The sequence below is a fragment of the Dendropsophus ebraccatus genome, chromosome 3 (genome assembly GCF_027789765.1).
Source record: "Dendropsophus ebraccatus isolate aDenEbr1 chromosome 3, aDenEbr1.pat, whole genome shotgun sequence".
In the NCBI taxonomy this organism is placed as follows: domain Eukaryota; kingdom Metazoa; phylum Chordata; class Amphibia; order Anura; family Hylidae; genus Dendropsophus; species Dendropsophus ebraccatus.
In genome coordinates this window covers 97,522,657-97,543,278 of record NC_091456.1, presented here as the reverse complement: position 1 = coordinate 97,543,278, position 20,622 = coordinate 97,522,657, and the positions used below count along the sequence as shown (strand labels likewise).

General features: G+C 43.0%; 1 protein-coding gene across 2 annotated transcripts in view; it reads left to right on the top strand.

Annotated features, from left to right (window-relative positions):
• Positions 1-20,622, top strand: part of JAK3 (Janus kinase 3) — a 148,483-nt gene that overhangs the window by 110,766 nt on the left and 17,095 nt on the right. For both annotated transcript variants that reach the window (XM_069962299.1, XM_069962300.1), the window contains 2 exons: positions 3,884-4,008; positions 9,822-9,994. In XM_069962299.1, coding sequence (XP_069818400.1) covers positions 3,884-4,008; positions 9,822-9,994 — 298 coding nt within the window. The remainder of the gene's footprint in view (positions 1-3,883; positions 4,009-9,821; positions 9,995-20,622) is intronic.

Below are 20,622 nucleotides of genomic sequence, written 5' to 3'. Positions count from 1 at the left end.
AAGAATGGGACAAAACCCCTCCTAAGCAATGCATGCCACTAGTTTCTCCATAAAGGAGGCGTCTAGAAGTTTTCATAACCAACAAAGGCTTTTGTGCAGAGTATTAAATACATTTCAATAAACCTCCCAAATTTTGCTAAGGGCAAAAAGGGACATTCAAGGCAACGTGCCACGCCCCAATGGTCATGCCCATAACACTTTTCCCACTGCTATTTACACAATCTTATGGTAGTGCCATACACTGCAGAAGCCAGAAGTGGATTCATACCACACCGTCAATATTATCACCACACCTTCACCACATAGTGACTTATACCACTAATATAGCGATTAACACCACCATCTCAAATTCTAGAATCCAGTATACCGAGACCAATTATTACAGTATATGAAAACATTTCCCCACACCAGGACCACCGTCATTACCACCAAATAGTGACTAATACCACCATACCATTAGTAAATAACATCCACCATACAAAGACCAGTATCCCCCCCATACACTGGTCCATATAGTTGTAGATACCAATAGTACACAGGCTCTGCACACCATGTAAGTTATTACAGTGCACTTACATCCAGTGACTTACAGGGGGTCTCTTCTCTGACCTGAGTCGCTCACTTTTCCTTTCCTCTCCCTCTGGCACGGCCATTATGAAGACTTCTACCAGCCATAACGCGTCTCCATAGAGTCTGCCAGACATAACATTTTAGGCTCTTCGCTCAAGCACCTTCCTCACCTCTATACAAAGTCCCCATCTGAATTACTCCAAACTGTAACGGTGCCCAATTTATGCCATGTAGTATTTAGGCAGTGCTTAGGCTCTCTATATGTCCATATATAGTAGCGATGGTAGCAGATAGGATCCCTATGTTAGGCATCTCACCTTATAGTTATCCCCCCCACCCCCCATATAGGCATTTCTGCTGTTATTTAGACCCCTTCCTACTTATGTAGGCATCTCCCCATGTAGCTACTCACCGACCATGTAGGCATATCTGTTATTTAGATACCTGCATTGGAGCTCTGGGGGCGGGAACAGCCTCTTGTGGCGGGAGACAGAATGCAATGTCACAAGAGTAATTGGCAGAGTTGACAGTCAAAGGCTGGCCCCTGCTCTGCCAGTATTAGTGCAAAATCTAAGTGTGAGCGCTAGACAGTTGTGATTCCAGTTAAATAGGCAGCACAGGGGAGCAGGAAAAATGGGGGCTGTCCCAGGAAGGTGGGACATTACCCCAAAGTCATGAATGTCCCGCTGGATTCCAGGATTATTGGGAAGTATGAAAAGCGTGTTCAATACTTTTTCATTGTGTCATTTCTTATTATTACACATAACTTAATTTATGGACATCTATGTTTTGATTTATTTGCCTGTGTGGATTGGATGGGTTGCTTCTGACAGCTGGTGAGAATTTCAGGTCAATAGCACCTTTAAAAGTATACTTACTTAGAAAATTGGTGACATGTTCTATGCTTGACAGTATTGTCCTCCATGTATTTGATCGCTTCCTGTTTTTCTTTCTGAATCATGACCCTGCTGTTGCTATGCAACAGAGCTCAGACTTTCCCACATTCCCTCTGCTTACATGTGCAGTGGAGACCAACTGCCAGTGCTAGTGGGACAGATCAGGAGATTACACTTGAATTGACTATGAGTGACATACCTAAGTGCAGTGGTTCTCAAACATTTTGTTCTCGGGCCTCACCTTGCAATCTATGTTGATGCTGGGGACTCACCAACAAACAAATACTTCTACTCGGCACCAGAAAGTGACACGTAGTGCACATAATATCCCAGGGCAGTGCCAAATCAGCACCAAAGTGCAAAAATAAATACTACTTCACCTGTAGTAACCCAACACCACAAGCAATAAACATTGCCCCCTGTAGTTACCCAACACCACAGGGCAGAAATAAATGTTGCTCCACCTTTAGTAAGCTAACACAGCATTGCAGAAATAAATGTATGTAATGCTCCACCATGCTAACACCACACTGCACCAACACAAACTGCTCCAATTGTAAACCAGCACCACAGTGCATAACTCATGTCTCTTTAAACTCTTCTTCCTGTGGCAGCTCCCTCTCCCCCCCTTACCCCTTTTCTTTGCATGCATGCAGCGTTCCTGCCACTGTCAGAGCAGCGTGTGGTATTCCTGGCACTGTCAGAGTAGAACATGGCATTTCTGGCACTGTCAGAGTGGTGTGCAGCAATCCTGGCACTGTCAAAGCAGGTTGTGGAGTTCCTGGCACTGTCAGAGTGGTGTGCAGCATTCCTGGCACTGTCAGAGCGCCACGTGTCTCCTGGCACTGTGCAGTTTAATAGGTGATATCATAAATTGCTTTGAACTGTCACTGCTGCACGTATCACCCATAACATACAGCTCATAATACTGCCCTGTAAAATAGTTGCCCAACACAGTAGTTACTCAATTATTTCTTTCCAGTAGCTAATCCCTTAATAGTCACCCATATAGTAGTTAATTCCCCCAGTAGTACCACACAGTTTATTCCCCTTATATTGCCACATTAGTGCCCCACAAACATTCCCCCAGTAGTGCCTCACAAACAGTTATTCCCCCAGTAGTGCCTCAAAAACAGTTAGCGCCAAGTAGTTTCACGATCACCTGCACATTCTGATCACCAAAAGAACGCCCTAACCACCCCACCCCCCCCCTTCACCCCGGTTGTGAGACAGAGCTAGACTCCTGCTTTTCCTGACTTTCATGCTCTGCAGTTCCCCCAGCTGCTGGACCCTCCCGCGCAGGACGTGTATTACAATGTCACTAGGCTTCCTACACAGGGCACATCTCTCTCATTTCTTGGCTGCGGTTTACAAGATTATAATATGGGCAATCTGGGAGGCTCTCCAGACCGCCCATATTATAATCTGCAGCAACGTAACTGGATCAGTCTGTTCGGGCACAGGCAGAAACTTTGCGCCTCACTAGACTGTGAGCTGCACCAATTCTTTATTAAGAAAGTTAGATTGTTATAAAAGACCAACTGTAAAAACATTTTAGACACAGAAATATTGGCAAGATGAAGAATATATACAGTAAATGCACTGAATACTTGGTCAAGGCTTCTTTTACATGAATGACTGCATCGATGTGGTGTGGCATGGAGGAGATCAGCCTGTGGCACTGCAGAGGTGTTATGGAAGACCAGGTTGCTTTGATAGCAGGCTTCAGCTCGTCTGCATTGTTGGGTCTGGTGTCTCTCATCTTCCCTTTGATAATACCCCACAGATTCTCTATGGAGCTAAGGTCAGGATAGTTTGCTGGCCAATCAAGCTCATTGATGCTGTGGTTATTAAACCAGGTATTGGTACTTTTGGCAGTGTGGATAGGTGCCAAATCCTGCTGGAAAATGAAAATTCCATCTCCAAAAAGCTTGTCAGCAAAAAATAAACTGGATGAAGGCAGCATAGCAGTCACAGTAAAAGAGACCTAATCCTGGACACCATAAGTTTCCTAGACTCAAAAAGCTTACCCAGTCAGTTTCTACAGTCATGCTTGCAAGAGCCTTCCTCCCATTTCTGAAAGATTTGCAAAAAGATCCGTGTTTGCAGTTCTCTCCATAGCTACGTTGAATCACATGAGAGAATGTGCCACAATTACTAAAAAATTATGTATCATACATATGAGTCTACCCTGTCAAATGAATCGTATTCTGCAGCAGCAACAGGTGCACCCTAAATACCAAAGAAAACCTCCAGACTCCATGAAATTTGGTTCCCTTCGTATTCAGCTGATCTACCTACCTGTCTGCCTGTCTCCTCTCAGACCACTGAGTCACCTCCTTGTTTTCCTTCCTTTAGGTTGTTCAACTCTAATTACTGTTTTTGTTTGTTGTGGTTTTTTTTGTATTTCCTATCAGGCCGACGCAGTTTCCAATTGGTCATGGAATATCTTCCTAATGGAAGCCTGCAAGAATTTCTTCCTAAGAATCAGGATGGGCTTGGGTTCTATCATCTTCTACTCTATGCATCTCAGATTTGCAAGGTTTGTCCTGTAATCTTAGAAACAAAAACAACTAAGAGGGGAATTTATTAACGTAATAGTGTAGATTGCCAGCTGCTGCAGGCTTTAGGACCATATGAAGTCCCGGCTTGTGTAGGGCGCAGGTGTCCAAGAGACCACAGATTGAAGTGGTTATTTCATGGAAGGGATATTTATTAAAAAACGACGCGTTTCGGCCGCCAAATATAAGGTGGCCTTTCTCAAGTTTACCCTGACTTAGTTTAACTTGAGAAAGGCCACCTTATATTTGGCGGCCGAAACGCGTCGTTTTTTAATAAATATCCCTTCCATGAAATAACCACTTCAATCTGTGGTCTCTTGGACACCTGCGCCCTACACAAGCCGGGACTTCATATGGTCCTAAAGCCTGCAGCAGCTGGCAATCTACACTTCTCATCGTACGACTCCCTTGGACGTACCCCGGCAGGAGCTGCGGTGTCCTATTTTCTATGCCTGTTATAGAGTTGTGCCTATAATTGAGCACAACTCTCTTAGGTGAGTGCAACACCCCTTCTCGTGTCTGACACTTTTTATCATTATTTATTGCACCAGGAGGCGCCCCCGCTTTCCTCTTTCTTCTCTCCCTATATTAACGTAATAGGAAGATGTGCGGTATGCTACGCGGGAAGGAAGCAGGCCCCGGGTTGTCACTATGGCAGTTGTATGTTTATTGGAACAGCAGCACTAGTAGCAACAGTCTCTGGATGCAACCAGGAATAATGAGCAGAACTGGTGATAACTGAGGTGATGGGTGGTGTTGCAATAGGCCGTATATATATAAATGTCTCTTTAGTTAGGACAAATCTTTACTGAGGATGGGAGTAGTAGTTCCCTTGAGATAAAGATTCTTGGTGTAGTAATGATGAGGAGAATACTTGCAGTTAGCGATGAGGAGACTATGGAGACTTAGAAGATGAACCCAGATCTTGGAATGGACAGGACTTCTGAAGAATACACCAGGTCTTGACTGGACCGGAACAAATATATATATATATATATATATCTGACAGAGGAGTGGTAGCGAAGCGTCCTTCTTTCTTGAGGACTAGAGAGGAACTCACTAAACCCCAAGCCAAAAGCTCGATGGCTATTGGAGTTGCTATGGCAGCCGGGGAATCATGTGATACTAGGCCTCTTGCATCACCACACCACATGACCAACAAATATGCAAATCAATATACATAACAGCATTATGACAATGTAAGATTCAATACTAGATTTAAACACTGGGGGGCAACATAAAACAAGCTTTTGCAGTGGCCATTAAACTTTTCCAGTGCTACTCCAAGCAGGATATCTGTATAAAGAGAAAGAACCTCTGTGCTGGGACACTGCAGATGATCATTCTAAGGGTCATTATAGTTACCATAATGCCAAAGTTATAAAGTTTTCCTATTTTAGCACAATAAAACACTATTTATTTGTCTATATACTATTAACTATTTATTTTCCAACTATTTTTTCTTTTCTTTATGAGGGCATGTTTTTTTGGGATACATTGTAATTGCCCTATATTACAGAATGATGTAGGCAGGGGTTAAAGAGCCTAATGGTGCATTTACACAGAGAGATTTATCTGACTAATTTTTGAAGCCAAAGTCAGGAATGGATTTGAGAAGAGGAGAAATCTCAGTATTTCCTTTATGACCTGCTCCCTGTTTATAGTCTATTCCTGGCTTAAAAAATCTGTCAGATAAATCTCTCTAAGTAAACGCATCATAAGACTTTGTTTTATAATTCCATTTGTAAAAGAACTAAAGGTCCTATTGCACCAAAAAATGTCTGACATTATCTGACAGATTTTTTTCCAGCCAGGAATGGACTATAAACAGAGAACAGGTCATAAAGGAAAGACTGAGGTTTCTCCTCTTTTCAAATCCAGATAATCTGCCAGACATCTTTTGGTGTAATAGGGCCCTAACAGTGCTCTGCTGACAGATCCCATAGACTTATATTGGGCTCTATCAGGTTGCATATAAGTGGACACCTTCTGGGTTCCCTAGCAGCTGATATATTTATAGTTACATCCATGTTGTATGGGTTGTTTGACTCTACTTTGGCGGAGTACTACTAGCTAAAATACGAGAGTTCTGTACTTTGGATTGCATTGTGGTACAATTCTAGATATATGTCTTACTGGATTAACATCCATAGATGGTGCTGTTGTATTTCTTCAAAGGGCTTGCCATGAAGTGGTAGAAAGACATAGAATTATAAAGACATATTTAAATGTAGTAAACTTAAAGTATAACTATCATCTATAAAAACTCATGACATGTCATAGTGTGCTGAGACCCCCGCCGATCTCTAGAACAAAGGGGCAGACACTCTTCTAAGCTGCTGATATGAGTGTTCTGCATTATGATGGCAGCCTATGGAACTTCTGGTATATGTAATTCCCGGAAGTTCCGTAAGCTCCTCTTATAATTCCGTACATTGCTTATATTAACAGTTACAGCAGAGATGAAGGGGCAGAGTGCGTCTGCTAAGCACATCTGCCCCTTCATTCTAACAATCGGCGGGGGTCTCGGCACCTTCACCCACACCAATGCAAACTTCTGAAAAAAATGCTTAATTTTTGTAGCAAGAAAATCTTTATTGATTACATATAAAATCATCAATTTAGAAAGAGAAAAAAACAAACATTAAAATAGAACAATGGCAATCCCAGAGGAGATAACTAATGATGCATAGTTACACAGGCTGCGATCCCCGAACAAAACAACATAGACGGACAGATTAAATAAATGGCAAATTTATGGGACAGACTCAATGCACGATTATTAGTATAAAGGGCTAGTGCATGAAAAGTGCTAATAGCATTCAGTCACCTAAAACTGTCCCTTAACATCCCATACCCCACATAACCTAAGGATCCAGCAATCTCAGTACCTTTACAGTTTTTACCGTAAGCAGCCTCTGGAACGCCACCACCCAACACACGTTTCATTGTCTTGACCCCGGACGAACACCTACTGTATATATATGGTTGATGTATATAGAATTGGGAGGTTATCATTCCCAGAGTACATTTCCAAAAAGTTGAAGATTTTGATTATGGGTGGCTAGGTGGGCTTGGAAGGTCAGAAGTTGTCAGTAACCTAGACAAGAAGCTGTCAACAATGACAGGAAAAGAGAGGCCATGTGGAGGTAAATTTGCTAAATTAATGTAATGTACTTATTATTTATGTATTTTTTTGCAGTATGCCTTTACATTAAAACAAAAAGCTATACTGATCTATAACGCCCCATGGAGACCTGAAGGACACTCTTTTGGCTTCTATGAATATGGGCCTGTGACTTTTTTCTGCTTATGTGTTATAATCCAGAGGGTGCTAGTTGTTACTCACAAGGGTAGGTGTTGCATTACTGCTGTGGCTCTTGTCATGGGGCTCAGAGTGGTATATGTCCTGCCTGGATCACGACCCCCCCCCCCCAAAAAAAACAAACAAACAGTGTAGGTGAAGGTATAGTGCAGAGGAACCACCAGCAGTAACTTAAACACATTGGAACTTTTACTGTAGTTTTTTTTTTTTTTAAAGGCACGGTACACTGGAAACTACAGTCTCTTTGTAAGTGCAATATACTGTGGGTAGCTTGAGAGTTGGCTGACTCAGATCCCTTGGTAATACTTTAATAATTGCTTTAGCAGGACTTTAGATCACTGGTTACTTTTAGACTCACTGTTGTAAGCAGGTATACTAAAAAAAATAGCTTTCTTTAAGTTTTAGCGCAATATCTTGTTACTTGTTACTTGGGTCGTACTTAACACTTCGTGAAACTGGGCTACCTTAAGGGGGGAACATACCCAGACACTCTGTACTCAGCTGTAGGGGCTTTAATCACCTTGTGTCAGTTGCAATATTTCTGAAATACCTGTATCCATGACGATGAAGATCCACCTATTGCTGGTAAAGGGCAGATAGTTACATGAATCCAGGAACACAGTCCCCAGCTCGTGGGTAAGCCAGCCATTAAAGTTCTCCTTTAGGTCCTAACAGATTTTCAGCAGAATTCTTGGCTTTAATTGAACTTTCCTAGCTGCTGACTTCTAAGGCTCCTATCTTAGAAATCAGCAGTTAGGCACTTGAGAAGAAAAGATAGCTACTTAGCGTAGATAAGTCATTGGTCACTGTCCATAGAATCTCACAGCAGGTTTACTAGCCCAGCATGGCTAGCAGAGATACACTTGAGGTAAAATAACAAAACAGTAACAGCATCCACTACATTCCACTCCCTAGCTGAACTGAACACATGGTCGGCATCCCCCACTATATAAAGGCCTCAGGAAGCTAAATAATTGAAGGAGAGGACATAAGGAGACTACGAGTTGGACTTTTGATAGGTTAGTGAAATAGAGGAGGGACGACTCTCAGCTTGTGGCAAAAGTATCATACAGTGCACACACAACCCTTACATGAATAACCTTAGCTTTGTCAGGCAATCAATAAACATACTGTAGACATCTATTGGTGGGAGTGCAAAACTACACCTTCTGTCAAGAATACAGTATATACTTGGTAGTTCCGACGTACATAAGACAAACAGAACAGCAATGGCACACCTGTTCTGGGATATTGCATATGTATCAGGAGCTTTCCTGAACATGCTGAACATGTTCACATATTGTGAAGGAAACAGAGAGTTATCTTTTCACTCACAATTAGCTTAAATTGTACCTGTAGTTATAACTTTCAAAGTCTAAATCAACAGTAGATGTGATATAAAGTTATAAATTCATAATTTGCAATATACATTCATAATTTTTTTGTTGTTATCAAAGCTGAACTTTCCAGAAATCTAGGTCCAGTCTCCAGAAGGCAGATTTTCTGACTTGTGCTGGTTGAAAAAACTGACTAAACACACGAAATTCTGGCCACTACAGAGAGTCATGGCTTAATGTGTCCATCAATCACATGACTGCCTTCTCTCTGTGAGTGCTCAGATGGGCTGGGATACACAGGACTTCCTGTTTTCTGACTGTTTCCTGTTTTTTGAGAGAAAAAAAAGAGTGTTTTTCATGATAAGAGTTAGAGATAAGCGAACCTCGAGCATGCTTGAGTCGATCCGAACCCGAACTTTCTGCATTTGATTAGCGGTGGCTGCTGAACTTGGATAAAGCCCTAAGGTTATGTGGAAAACATGGATATAGTCATTGGCTGTATCCATGTTTTCCAGACAACCTTATAGCTTTATCCAAGTTCAGCAGCCCCAGCTAATCAAATACCGAACGTTCGGGTTCGGATCGACTCGAACCCGGTTCGCTCATCTCTAATAAGAGTGTTTTTCATGATAACAAAAAATAAATAAATAAATGTAATTTGCAAACTTGCTTGCTAATTTGCTTGCTTGCTAATTTAGATTTTGAAAGTTATAACGACAGGTACACTTTAAATCTCAAGTTTCCTGGAAAATCCCACTCCTGCTCATTTACTGGTTCAGAAAGATTCAAATAATATTTCAAGGAGCTGAAAATAATGAGGAAATAAGATTTCTATATGAAGGATGTCTTAGAAGGATATTTCTATCCCAGGCATTTATGGCATATCCACAGAAATGTCTGATAAGGCCCTATTACAAGGGCCGCTATTGAGCATTCCTATCTATTATTTATTTGCTGCTCATTTGAATATTATTTCCTCCTGCAAAATTCCATATGGTTAGAACACGCCAAATTTCAACTACAAAAAGACTTTAGGGATCTGTGAAGTTTCTGTGGTCTGACTAGTTCAATTTTACTGGTTTATTCATAATGTAACAACTTATTGTAATATAACAATATTATTTCCTTACAGGGTATGCTTTACTTGGGATCTCAAAGATATCTTCATCGGGATCTTGCTAGTAGGAATATTCTTGTACAGAGTCCAAATCATGTGAAAATTGGAGACTTTGGCTTGACAAAAATTCTGCCGCAAGATAAAGAATACTATGTGGTTAGAGAACAAGGACAAAGCCCTATATTTTGGTAAGTGAACTTTAAAGTGTCACTGTCATGTTTTTTTTTTTGCAGAAATCAATAGTACAGGCGAGTTTAAGAAACTTTGTTATTGGGTTTATTAGGCAAATATGCCATTATCTGCATTCAAAAAACTTTCCCCAGGTCCCCCCCTCCCTCCTCTCTCTCATTCACTGCTCATTATCAGAAAATCTTGACTCTTTTACATCAGTCGAGCCCTGTGTAACCTATGGAGGGGGAGGGGGGAGGAGGGAGGAGGGAGATTAGGCGCCAGCAGAGAGAGAAGGATTACAAAAGTGGGAGCTGTGTGAAAGCTGGTATTTAGAGGTCAGAGAGGTCAATGGTGGTTTCAGTGGAGATAGCTCGGTGATGTAGCTGTAAATTAACTCTTTGTTGTCCTGTTTTGGTGCCTCATCTCCCTCTACCCCTCCCCTCTCCATAGAAAACCATGAAGAAAGGAGGGAGAGCTTCAAATTGCTTTTTCATGATAAAAAAGCATTTTTCAGGCTAATAAACCCAATTACAAAATTTCTTAAATGGCCTGTACTATTGATTTCTGCAAAAAAAATGTAAACGACAGTGACACTTTAACCCTTTGAGGACCAGGCCCAAAATGACCCAGTGGACCGCGCAAATTTTGATCTTAGTGTTTCCGTTTTTCCCTCCTCCCCTTCTAAGAGCTCTAGCACTTTCAGTTTTTTATCTACAAGGCCATGTAAGTGCTTGTTTGTTACAGGAATAGTTGTACTTTGTAATGGCGTCATTCATTTTACCATAACATGTATGATGGAATTCCAAATATATTATTTATGAAAATATAAATTGGTGAAATCGCAAAAAAGAATGCAATATGGTAACGTTTGGGGGGTTCCTGTGTCTACGTAATGCACTATATGGTAACAGCGACATGATACTATTATTCTTTAGGTCAGCCCGAACACAACCATATGCAGGTTACACAGATTCTCTAATGTTATATATTTTTTTTAAATGAAATCCTTTTTTTTGGCAATTAAATATTAATAAAATGGGCCTATTGTGACGCTTATAACGCTTATTTTTTCACCTACAGGGCTGTATGGGGTGTCATTTTTTCCGCCATGATCTCTAGTTTTTATTAATACCATATGTGTGAAGATCGGACGTTTTGATCACTTTTTATTAATTTTTTTTTATATATAATGTAACATAAAATCGGTAATCCGCGCACTTTTTTCCCTCTTTTCGTGTACGCCGTTTACCGTTCGCAATGACGCTTGTTATATTTTCATAGATCGGACAATTACGCACGCTACGGTATATTATATGTTTATTTGTTTATTTATTTTTATATGTTTTATTTATATAATGGGAAAGGGGGGTGATTTCAACTTTTATTGGGGGAGGGGTTTTGGGGTAGTGTGTTAGTGTTTATAACTTCTTTTTTTTTACACATTTGAAGTCCTTTTGGGGGACTTGTACATAGATTAGTTTGATTTCTACACTGATGAATGCTATGCCATAGGCATAGCATTGATCAGTGCTATCGGCGATCTGCTCATTGAGCCTGCCTGTGCAGGCTCAGTGCAGCAGATCGCCGATCGGACCGCACGGAGGCAGGTGAGAGACCTCCGGCGGCCCGTTTTACCGATCGGGACCCCCGCAGTCACACTGCGGGGGTCCCGATCGGTAAGTGACAGGGGACTCCCCCTGTCACTTACACTTAAACACCGCGGCGTTTAAGGAGTTAATGACACGCGGCAGCGCGATCGCTGCAGCGTGTCATTGCCGGTGAGGTCCCGGCTGCTGATTGCAGCCGGCCCCCACCTGCTGTGAAGCGCGCTCCGCTCCGGAGCACGCTTCATAGCGGGAGAAACACCCAGGGCGTACAGTTACGCCCTAGGTCGTCTGGGGACAGACTTCCATGGCGTAACTATACGCCCTGGGTCGTCTAGGGGTTAATTAAAAGCTTCAAGTCATGTTTACAATATATCTGTATACCGTAGTATTTAGTGTTTCCCACACCTGGCATTCAACATGTGTTATCCTTTTGTCTAGCTGAGCGATAAGCTTCTATCTTAAAAGGAATGTATCACCTTGAAGAGCCAATTTCACTTTTTTCTCGTTTAATAAATCAGTAGGGTTTGTGATTCCATAAAATGTCGTAATATACATGTTTCATGTTTGTTTTTGTTTTTTCTACATGTACAGTTGTGCTCAAAATGTAACATACCCTGACAGAATTTTTGCTTTCTTGGCCTTTTTTAAAAAAAAGAATATGAATGATAATTTTTTTTCCACTCATGGTTAGTGGTTGGGTGAAGCAATTTATTGTAAAACTACTGTGTTTTCTGTTTTAAATCAAAATGACAACTGAAAACATCCAAATGACCCTGATCAAAAGTTTACATACCCCAGTTCTTAATACTGTGTTTTGCCCCCTCTAACATCAATGACAGCTTAAAGTCTTTTGTGGTAGTTGTGAATGAGGCTCTTTATTTTCTCAGATGGTAAAGCTCCTCATTCTTCTTGGCATAAAGCCATAACGTTCCTCAGCTGTCTTGCATTACCTGCACACTTGAGATGTCACCAGAGTGGCTCAATGATATTGATGTCAGGAAACTCAGATGGTCATTCCAGAACCTTCATTTTATTTTGCTGACAGGTTGACTTGGCCTTGTGTTTTGGACCATTGTCATGCTGTAATGTCCAAGAACGTCCTATAAGAAGCTTACCGGCTGATGAGTGCAAATTTGCCTCCAGTATTTGCTGATAACTTACTGCATTCATCTTTTCTTCAAATTTGACCTAGTTTCTTGTGCCTTTGTCACTCACACATCCCCAAAACATCAGTGATCCACTCCCTGATATGTTTGTCATTAAGGGAGTAGTAGTTATGCTTAGCTTTATATCAGTGGTTATGGTACATTCCTGAGTAAAACCTTAGGTTACATGTTTCTGAATAATGTGTAATAAATATATATAGATACATAGATTGATTATTGGGGGGAGTATTTCCATCTGACTATAGTTAAAGTGTCACTGTCATTTGTTTGTTGTTGTTGTTTTTTGCAGAAATCAATAGTCCAGGCGATTTTAAGAAACTTTGTAATTGGGCTTATTAGGCAAATATGCCATTATCTACATTCAAAAAGACTTTCCCCAGATCACCCCCTCCCTCCTCTCTCTCATCCACTGCTCATTATCAGGAAATCTCAACTAGTTTACATCAGTCAAGCCCTGTCTAACCTGGGGAGGGGGGAGGAGGGCAGCAGAGAGCAGAGAACAAAGAATTACACAGTGGGAGCTGTGTGAAAGCCGTATTCAGAGGTCAGTGCTGACTTCAGAGGATATAGACCAGTGATGAAGCTGTAAATTAACTCTTAGTTGTCCTGTTTTGGTGCCTGATCTCCCTCCACCCATCTCCTCTCTCCATAGACAACCATGAAGACAGGGGGAGAGCTTCAAACTGCTTTTTCATAATAAAAATGCATTTTTAGACTAATAAACCCAATTACAAAGTTTCTTAAAATGGCCTGTACTATTGATATCTGCAAAATAAATAAATAAATAAACGAAAGTGACACTTTAACCCCTTAGTGACCGCAATGCTGCCTTTTCATGGCGGCCACTAATGGGCTTTATTCCGATGCGCACGCCTTTTAACGGTGGACGCATCGGAATAAATTACCGCCCGGCGGCGGTAGCAGAGCGGGTGATAAGTGGTCATTGTGACCGCTGACACCCTCCTGTAACTGCCCGGAGCGGAGGATTCTCCGCTTCAGGCAGTTTAACCCGTTAGATGCCGCTGTCATGGTTTGACAGCGGCATTTAACGGGTCCTGGTGGATCCCGGACGGCGCCGCAGGACATCGCGATCACGTAAGTGACCCATGGCGCCGTCCGGGATCCACCGGTCCTCCGATGTCTCCATGGTGATCCCGGGGTCCTAATGAAGGTCCCCGGGGTCACCATGGAGATGCCTCATGCTGACAGGGGTGGCTGTGGTTATTGCCTGTCAGCATGAGGCATGATACAATACAATGCAGTACATTAGGTACTGCAATGTATTGTATCAGTGATCTAAGTATTTTACACTAGTGTACAGTAATGTACACTAGTGGAAAAGTAAAAAAAAGTGGAAAAAAATGTGCACCAAACACAACACAGCCCCCCCAGCCCCCCCAATAATAAAGATGCATTACATTCCCCATACCCAATAAAACGTGGCATAAAAGTGATCAAAAACACAAATCCTATACATATTTGGTATCATTACATCCGTAACGACCCAATCTATAAAACTATAACAATAATTATATCGCACGACACACGCTGTAAAAAAAAAAATAAAAAAACAGTACTAGAATAGCTGTACTTTATCAATCCACTTTAGAAAATACGTCATAAAAGAGATCAAAAAGTCATATACATATAAAACTTGGCATCAATAGAAACTACAGATCTTCCCGCAAAAAATAAGTCCCAAACCAGCTCTGTCGCGCAAAAGATAAGAACGCTGTGGATCTTGCAATGCGGCAACAGTTTTTGTGGGTTTTTGCTAGGAAGACCGTAGTGACCCAGAAAATACATGTATTATGTTATTAGTGACTGCCGATACGGATTTTTATGGCAATCACTAATGGGGTCTATTCTGCTGCCATCAGCTCTTTATGGTGATGGTGCAGAATAGTGCAGCGGCACTGGTAATGCCCGCAGCCCCCTCCTCTCAGCTACCAGAGGTAGCTGAGGGGTTGGGGCAGAGTGTGGGCTCAGTCCTGGCCAGTCCCCGCACCGGCGATCGCCGTTATTACCAGTATAACGGCGGCCACCGGTAACGGACATTGCCAGCGCAGCTGAACGCTTTCATCTCTTCTCACTGTGAATCCACGGTGAGAGGAGATGAGAACATGTCCCCCCCGTCCCCAGAATTAACCCTAGTGACCTGGTCACTGACCCTCCCCTCCCTGGGCGGCCATCTGATCCAAGATGGCTGCCGCCATCACTGTGAACAGACTCTGTTCACAGTTATGGAATTTCTAAAAATGATCAAAGCTCCATTCTCTCCACCACCGGAGGTGGCAGAGAGCATGGGGCAATGATCGGGGACCACCCGGTGTGGTCCCAGTACAAGCGATCAGTGGTATATACTATATACCACTGATCGCTTGTTCCAAATGGTGCCGACACTTTTTTACCTGTCACCTGTCACCAGATAACCCTGGATTACCTGTAACCACCCCAGATTACCCATAACCACCCCAGATTACCCGTAACCACCCCAGATTACCCGTAACCACCCCAGATTACCCGTAACCACCTCAGATTGCCCATCACCACCCCAGATTGCCCGTCACCTCCCCAGATTGCCCGTAACCACCCAGATTGCCCGTAGCCCTCCAGATTGCCCGTAACCATCGCAGACAGCCCGTAACCATTGCAGACAGCCCGTAACCACCATAGATTGCCACAGACTGCCCGTAGCTACCCCAAATTGCCTGTCACCACCCCAGATTGCTCGCAACCTCCCCAGATTGCCCGTCGCCTCCCCAGATTGCCCGTCGCCTTTCCAGATTGCCCGTCGACACCCCAGATTGCCCCTTGACACCTCAGATTGCCCGTCGCCACCCCAGATTGCCCGTCGCTACCCCCAGATTGCCCATCACCACCCCAGATAGCCAGTAAACACCCCCAGATTTCCCGTAACCACCCCATATAGCCAGTAAACACCCCCAGATTGCCCGTAACCACCCCAGATTGCCTGTAACCACCCCAGATTGCCCGTAACAACCCCAGATTGCCCGTAACCACCCCAGATTACCCGTAACCACCCCAGATTGGCACAGACTGCTCGTAACCACCCCAGATTGCCCATAACCACACCAGATTGCCTGTCGCAACCTCAGATAGCCAGTAAACACCCCGAGATTGTCCATTACCACCCCAGATAGCCAGTAAACACTCACATATTGCCTGTAACTAGAATGACACTCCTTCTCTTCTGAGGCCTGCTGTGTGCCCATACATTGGTTATGCCCACATATGGGGTACCATTGTACTCAGGAGAAGATCTGTTACAAATGTTGGGGTGCTTTTTCTCCCCTGTTCCTAGTGAAATTGAAAAATTTCAAACTAAACAAACATGTTATTGGAAAAATTCAATTTTTTTTCTTTTTTACTGTCTAGTTTTGAATACTTTCCTCCAATACCTGTAGGGTCAAAATGCTCACCACACCCCAAGATGAATTCTTTGAGGGGTGCACTTTCCTAAATGGGGGGACTTTTGGGGGGTTTCTATTCTGCTGACACTACAGGGGTGCTCCAAACGCACCTGGAGCTCAGAAACTTCTTCAGAAAAATCATGCACGGAAAATGCTAATTGGCGCTCCCTTCCTTCTGAGCCCTGCTGTGTACCCATACAGTGGTTTATGCCCACGTATGGGGTACCGTTATACTCAGGAGAACCTGCGTTACATATATTGGGGTGAGTTTTCTCCCCTGTTCCTCGTGAAATTGAGAAATTTCAAACTAAACAAACATATTATTGGAAAAATTCAATTTTTTCATTTTTACTGTCTCTTTTGAATACTTTCCTCTAATACTTGTGGGGTCAAAATGGTCACCACACCCCAAGATGTATTCTTTGAGGGGTGTACTTTCCAAAATGGGGTTACTTTTGGGGGGGTTTATTTTGCTGACACTACAGGGGCTCTGCAAACGCACCTGGCGCTCAGAAACTTCTTCAGCAACATCTGAACTGGAAGTGCTAATAGGCGCTCCTTCCCTTCTGAGCCCGGCTGTGTGCCCATACAGTGGTTTACGTGCACATATGGGGTACCATTGTACTCAGGAGAACCTGCGTTACAAAATTTGGGGTGCATTTTCTCTCATTTTTATTATGAAAATGAGATACTTTAATCTTAACAAATATATTATTGGAAAATTTCTATTTTCCATTTTTTTCCGGCCTAATTGTGAATACTTTCCTCCAGCCCTTGTAGGGTTAAAATGCTCATTATATCCCTAGATTAATTCTTTAAGGTGTCTAGTTTCCAAAATGGGGTCAATTATGGGGGTTTCCAGTATACAAGCCTCCTAAATCAACTTAATAAAAGAACTAGACCCTAAAAAAAATCAGTTTTTGGAAATTTTATGAAAATTTCATAATTTGCTGATACACTTCTAAGCCCCGTAACACCCTAAAAAAGTGAAATATGTTTACGAAATGAAGCCAGAATAAAGAGGACATATTGATAATGTGACTTACTAACTAATTTATGTGATATGACTTTCTTTTTTTAGAAGAAAAGAATTTCAAAGTTCATGATTTTCATGATATTTTGATGTTTTTCACAAAAAACACACAAGACAGTGACCAAATTTTTCCACTAACATAAAGTACCATATGTTAGGAAAAATCAATCTCAGAATCGCTAGCATACGTTAAAGCATCACTGAGCTATAAGCGCATAAAATGAGACAGATCAGATTTTGAAAAAGGAGCCTGGTCATTAAGGTCCAAATAGGCTTGGTCCCTAAGGGGTTAAAGCAGCAGTGCCACTGTATATTATTAGACACACATAATATATATCATATTTTGCATGACCCCTTCAATTCGACAGGTGCTGCATAAAGTATGTGAAATATGCGTTGAACACACAGACATCCAATCTCATAGCTGTAGGTAACTCCTCCAGTATGCGGTATTCCCTATGTAGGCATACCCCTGAACTTAAATCTCCTCCATCTCATTTGTCATACCCCTATAGGCAGGGCCGGTTTTAGACTATATGTGGCCCTGGGCAAAGTTGAAGGTGGGGCCCCAAATGCTGAAATATTGTAGCAGCAATTTAAGGTCCCCATACATTTTACACTTTTGTTGCTGGTACCTGCTGCTCGTGGTGGGTTCGGCCATCAGTGTAAGGTGTATGGGGCTCTCTGGACAGTCCTCTGACAGATGATATCAGTGGACATAGGGGGTTAGGCTTGATAAAAAAAATCAACATCCAACCTCTTTGTTCTCAGAGAGACAAGCCACCATCAGATCTGTCTGACTATGGCTTACCCCTCCTATAGAGGACACAGGAACACTCAGCTGTGCCGAACATTCCTGTGTATGGGGAGGATGGGGCCGGATGGGAGAAGGATTGTTCAGCCAGCAGCCACTGAAAGTGTACGGCCAATTTAAGGGCCGTATTAAGGCCCTATTCCACGGAACGATTATCGTCCGTATTCGGCCGATATCGGCTGCTACGGACGATAATCGTCCGTGGAATAGAGTGCAACGATCAGCCGACATCGTTGATGTCGGCTGATCGTTTCAGTCGCTTGTTTTTCAACATGTTGAAAAACAAGCGACTGATATAGCAGCGATCTGCTGCCGTTGCTCTGTTGAATAGGAACATCGGCAGCAGACGCTGCTGTATCCTATGGGCTGCCCGGACGATCAGCGATCACCCGGGCAGCCCCCCCGCAGCTCCCCGCCGCCCCATCCCGCACTCACCTGCTCGAGGAGCAAACGAGCGCTGAGAGAATTATCGTGCAGCAAAGGCTGTATGTATCTATATAAAAAAAAATTAAAGTCTGTCTGTCTGTCCTTCTGTCTGTCTGTCTGTCCCATATAGACTTCCAAACGCCTGAACCGTTTGACCCCAAATTTGGCACACAGATACATTGGGTGCCCGGGAAGGTTTTAGCGAAGGTCCCGTCCCCGCCAGATGTACAGGAGACAGAGCGCCCCATAGAGATGAATGGGAAAATCTCCTCACTGCAAACACAGGTGATATAATTAGCTGCATGTCTCCAGCTGCAAACGGCAGTTGGGAGCCTTAGCAACCAATAGGATTACTGCTTTCATTTTCACAGGGAGTTGTGGTTGCTAGGGCAGCTGCCTCACAACATCCACAGAAATAACTGGTAGACCCCCTACTCCATCTATACAGTACATATATATACAGGACCCCCTACTCCATCTATACAGTACATGTATATACAGGGCACTACAGGTATACCAAACTGTGACTAGGTAACACTGCCACACCAGACCTGAACAATACCGCCATACTGTGCTGGATAACACTGTCATACCAGACCTGACCAATACCGCCAAACTTTTACTGGGTAACACTGCCAAACTGTGACTGGGTAACACCGCCATAACAGACCTGATCAATACCGCCATACTGTGACTGAATAACACCACTATACCAGACCTGACCAATACCGCCATACTGTGACTGGATAACACCATCATATCAGACCTGACCAATACCGCCATACTGTGACTGGATAACACCGCCACAACAGACCTTACCAATACTACCATACTGTGACTGGGTAACACTGTCATAACACACCTGACCAATACCACCATACTATGACTGGAAAAAACTGCTATACCAGACCTGAACAATACCGCCATACTGTAACTGGATAACACTGTCATACCACACCTGACCAATAACGCCATACTATGACTGGATAACACTGCCATACAAGACCTGACCAATACAGCCATACTGTGACTGGATAACACTGCCATACCACACCTGACCAATACCGCCATACTGTGACTGGATAACATCACTATACTAGATCTGACCAATACCGCCACACTGTGACTGGAGAACACTGCCATACCAGACCTGACCAATACCGCCAAACTGTGACTGAGTAACACCGCCAAACTGTGACTGGGTAACATCGCCATAACAGACCTGACCAATACCGCCATACTGTGACTGAATAACACCACTATACCAGACCTGACCAATACCACCATACTGTGACTGGATAACACCATCATATCAGACCTGACCAATACCGCCATACTGTGACTGGATAACACAGCTATACCAGACCTGACCAATACCACCATACCGTGACTGGATAACATCACTATACCAGACCTGACCAATACCGTCACACTGTGACTGGAGAACACCGCCACACCAGACCTGACAAATACCGCCATACTGTGACTGGATAACACCGCCATACCAGACATGACCAATACCGACACACTGTGACTGAATAACACTGCCATACCAGACCTGACCAATACCGCCATACTGTGACTGGATAACACCTCTATATCAGACCTGACCAATACCACCATACCCCCTTCGAAAAGACACCAGATTTTCTGGCAAGTCTGAACGGGAGGATACTGCCCCTTTGCAAGGTACTACCCTACGCACCAGACCATGGGTGCCTAATGGTAAATACGACCCTGCAGGTATACAGGACACTACAGGTATACAGGACCCCAAAACTATACACTACAGGTATACAGGACCCAAAAACTATACACTACAGGTATACAGGACCTCCACCAACTATATACTTCAGGTATACAGGACCTCCACCAACTATATACTACACGTACACAGGACCCCAAACTTTACACTACAGGTATACAGGACCCAAAAACTATACACTACAGGTATACAGGACCTCCACCAACTATATACTTCAGGTATACAGGACCTCCACCAACTATATACTACAGGTATATAGGACCCCAAACTATACACTACAGGTATACAGGACCTCCACCAACTCTATACTACAGTTATACAGGACCCTCAAACTATGCACTACAGGTATACAGTACCCCCCAACTATATACTACAGGTATACAAGACCTCCACCAATTAT